This window comes from Babylonia areolata, chromosome 2 (assembly GCF_041734735.1).
Source record: "Babylonia areolata isolate BAREFJ2019XMU chromosome 2, ASM4173473v1, whole genome shotgun sequence".
Classification (NCBI taxonomy): Eukaryota; Metazoa; Mollusca; class Gastropoda; order Neogastropoda; family Buccinidae; genus Babylonia; species Babylonia areolata.
Genome location: NC_134877.1, coordinates 42,989,794 through 42,993,787, shown reverse-complemented (window position 1 = coordinate 42,993,787; position 3,994 = coordinate 42,989,794). Strand labels below are relative to the sequence as shown.

The 3,994-nt window shown below is 43.6% G+C and overlaps 1 protein-coding gene across 1 annotated transcript in view; it reads right to left on the bottom strand.

The window, feature by feature from the left end:
• Positions 1-3,495, bottom strand: part of LOC143301559 (serine/threonine-protein phosphatase 2A 55 kDa regulatory subunit B beta isoform-like) — a 46,264-nt gene extending 42,769 nt beyond the window's left edge. The window contains exons 1-2 of the mRNA XM_076615941.1: positions 2,847-3,495; positions 473-677 (exon numbers count right to left, since the gene is read on the bottom strand). Coding sequence (XP_076472056.1) covers positions 473-560 — 88 coding nt within the window. The 5' untranslated portion in view covers positions 561-677; positions 2,847-3,495. The remainder of the gene's footprint in view (positions 1-472; positions 678-2,846) is intronic.
• Between the last annotated feature and the right edge of the window lie 499 nt (positions 3,496-3,994).

Genomic DNA, 3,994 nt, shown 5'->3' with positions numbered 1-3,994 from the left:
CACAATTATCGTCACCACCACTATCATGATGACCATCACCATCACCATCACCATCATCACCATCACCACCACCACCACCATGATGACCATCACGATCACCATCACAATCATCACCATCACCACCACCACCATCACCACCACCACCATCATGATGACCATCACGATCATCATCACCATCACCACCACCTCCATCACCACCATCATTACCATGACCATCACCACCACAACCACCATTACCACGACTATCACCACCACAGCCACCACCACCATCACCATCGTCACCACCACCGTCATCATCATGACCATCACCATCACCACCACGACCATAGCCACCACCACTATTACCACCACCACCACCACTACCACGACCATCACCACCACCACCACCACAACCATCGTCCCCCCCCACCACCACCATCATCACCACGAGGACAACAGCACTCAATCAATCCATCCAGTGACACTGACTGACCTCTGTCCTTGTGGTGGTTGTGGACAGCGGTGTGGATCATGTTGGACAGCTTGTTGGTCAGCTTGACCGGCCGGGCCACCGTCACCATGATCCCCGCACACGGTCACTCGCACAGCTAGGGCTGCTACTGCTACTGCTGCTGCTGCTGCTGCTTTCGGGACACCGTCCCCAGTCCCTCTCCTCCTTCTGACGTTCTTACGCCACACTACACACACACACACACACACACAGAGCCCAACACTGAGAAGGCAAGGTTCTCAACTGGCAAAGGGGCAAGCTATATAACATATACACTTGCAGTCCTTCGATCCAGTCTCTTGTACACTTATATATATATATATATATATATATATATATATATATATATATATATATATATATATATATATATATATATATTGCCGCTTCGTCCCTGCTTGTGCTGCACACTTGTGGGGGTCGATACTGCCTGGTCAAAAACTACGTATATGTGAAGAGAAAGTCGTCTTTTTTTCTTTTCTTTTTTTTTTTTACTGTTGTTGTTGTTGTTGTTTCACACCTACTTGGGTGTGACTTGCACTCAGTCTCTCCGTTTGACAATACACCCACGTTACAACAAAGTGAAATCAGCCCACAATACAGCTCTTATATATATATATATATATATATATATATATATATATATATATATATATATATATATATATATATATATATATATATGATAGTCAGTCGTGTCCGTCCATGACCATCAGAACAGAAGAGGAGGCAACTGCTGTCCCAACAATTTGGGCTAGAATTTGATAAGAGTGGGAAGTGTCTTGCCTCAAGTTACATCCCCACTCTCTCGGCCAAGAGGATTTTAGGAAGAGTCGGTGTTGGGATGGTTCCCAAAGGCCAAGCAGCCCCCAAGGCTGCAGGTGCAATCTTGCCTCCTAGTTTGAAAGTCATAGTCCTTCACAAAAGACTAAGCTGTAATTGACTTCCCGTTGAAACAGAGAAACCACTGATCAATCAGCTCTCACTTTTGCTGTTGGCCCAACTGTAAGCTTGTGTCACTTTACTAACTCTGTAACAGATAACATCGACGGTAGACCTACTTACACTCTTATGACACACATCCGTCAGCCGTACAGATGACTGTCAAGCCTCAATCAAAGACTGTTAACCCTTTGACTGCTACTGACGAATGTATGACTATCGCCTCTCTGAGACAATCAATATAATACTATATCTTGTGATTACAGTCAGGATGTCCGTCATCATTCTTGATCTTTCTGTCCCCCCCCCTCCGCCCCCACCCCCCCTCAAAGCCTGACTAAGCGCGTTGGGTTACGCTGCTGGTCAGGCATCTGCTTAGCATATGTGGTGTAGCGCATATGGATTTGTCCGAACGCAGTGACGCCTCCTTGAGTGACTGGATTGAACTGAACTATCTGGACCTGCGACTTGGGGAATGGAATTATTTTTTGTTGAACAAAAACAATTACACCACTTAAAAAAAAAAAAAAAAAAAAGCATTAAAAAGTAGCGATTACAACTCACCACTGTAGTTCAAGCCACAGCGAGCTCATATCACCAAGGTTCAGCAACTAAGGAGTTAATCATCTGACTAACACCCCTCACTTCAACTGCTCAGATGACTAACATATGCCTCACGCGCATTTTCTGATACCTGTTTCTGTTGTCTTTGTTAAGTGTGTTTTTTAAATACGCAAGCCTACCAGATGAAGAACTTGAAATAACCAAAACTCCGTTAGTGTCACGTTTGCAGTCTTATGGTGCATAACAGGTTGTTAAATCATTGCAACATAGCGTTGTTAAGTTTTGCCTTCCAAACAAACTAACGCAAAGTCGGACAGATTATCCGGAATGCAGTTTGTTTCAAAAATCATTACAAAAACCACCAAAGCGCTCATCAACTTAAAGTTGTCAATACCAAAATAAATAGATAAACAAATAAATGAATAAATAAATAAATAGATAAATGAATAGGCAATCAGCAAAACGCTGGTTTATAGTTATCAATGCTAATGAAATAACTTTTTTTTCAAAGGTTGTGGTTTGTACTAAACAGCACAAAATCTAGCTTAAAAAATCAGTCGCATTTACCTAACCAGTTGCCTGCCTCTCTCTCTCTCTCTCTCTCTCTCTCTCTCTCTCTCTTCACTTCGTAGGGTTTTTGTGTGTTTTTTTAAATTCATTCTTCTTCTTTTTTTCTTAAAAACAAACAAACAAACCAACAAACAAAAAACCCTTTAGTTTGCTTTCATAAATCAAGTTACGTTTATCTCAAATTTTCCCTCAACGGCTGTAACTCGAAGTTTCGCTTCAAAATAAATAATAAAGTACTAAATAAAATTAAAAAGGAAAAAAAAAGATTAGCAATACTCACCACCAGCTCAACGCACTTCCACTCGACAAAAACTACACACACACGTACAACCGTCGTCACAGAAGAAAGAAAGAACGAACGAACGAATGAGACCACTGAGGAAAATAAAACTCTCCCTCTCCGCACACAAAACGACACGTCGTCTCCACTGTCTTAACAGCAGAGGAGGTGGCTGTGTAATCCTGACATATATATATATATCTACACGTAGACCTCCAGCTGACAAGATTTACACCCGCGTGCGGTACGTAATTTAAGCCTACGTCAGTGGTAGGTCCGTCCTTTTCATGTACTCGCGGTTAAGAAACACGCCTCTGTTACTTTCCCCTCCTCTCCAAGTTTTTATACAGGGCTTGTTTCTAATACCGAAGGCCGGGGCGACCTGTACACAAACTGGTTCAGTCACACACAACACAGCTTGACAGCAGCAGCGGTGGTGGTGTTTAGAGATAGGAGTCTCCTTGAATTGCGTTGTCGTGCGGGCTGGCTGCCTTCCAAGTCAACTGTCTCCCTGGTTGGTTCCAATTCGTTGACTGCGACGGACGACTGACAACCGTTGAAGCGTCCCTGCACACGTAATAAGTAACGTTATGGGAAGCGAGTTGGTTTTGATATTCGGTCCGTCAGCATGTTATATTACTCATACACGTATATAATATCTGCACCACACCACTACTTTCCTCCTTTTACCCTCACTCCTCACCCCCCGCACCCACCCACCCTCTGCACACTTCCCTCATTACCACCGTCCACCGTACGATTAAAAGCTGTTCAGAAATCGCTGTCTCAAGGACCTACCTTAAAAAAAAAATCTTCTTATTTTATTTTGGAGGGGTTTTTTTTTGGGGGGGGGGGGGGAGGGGTTAAGGGTGTGGGGGGAAGAAGTTCAAGGTAAGATGGTAAGCGAAACATGTGTTGATCATCAGTGACTCATTCGATCTTTCATTGTCAGTTGTTGCTGCTGCTTCAGTGTGGTTGGTTGCCGGAGAGAAACTGCCTGTGGCCGATTGTGTGTGTGTGTGTGTGTGTGTGTGTGTGTGTGTGTGTGTGTGTGTGTGTGTTGTGTGTGTGTGTGTGTGTGTGTGTGTTGTGTGTGTGTGTGTTGTGTGTGTGTGTGTGTGTGTGTGTGTATGTGTGTGTGATCAATG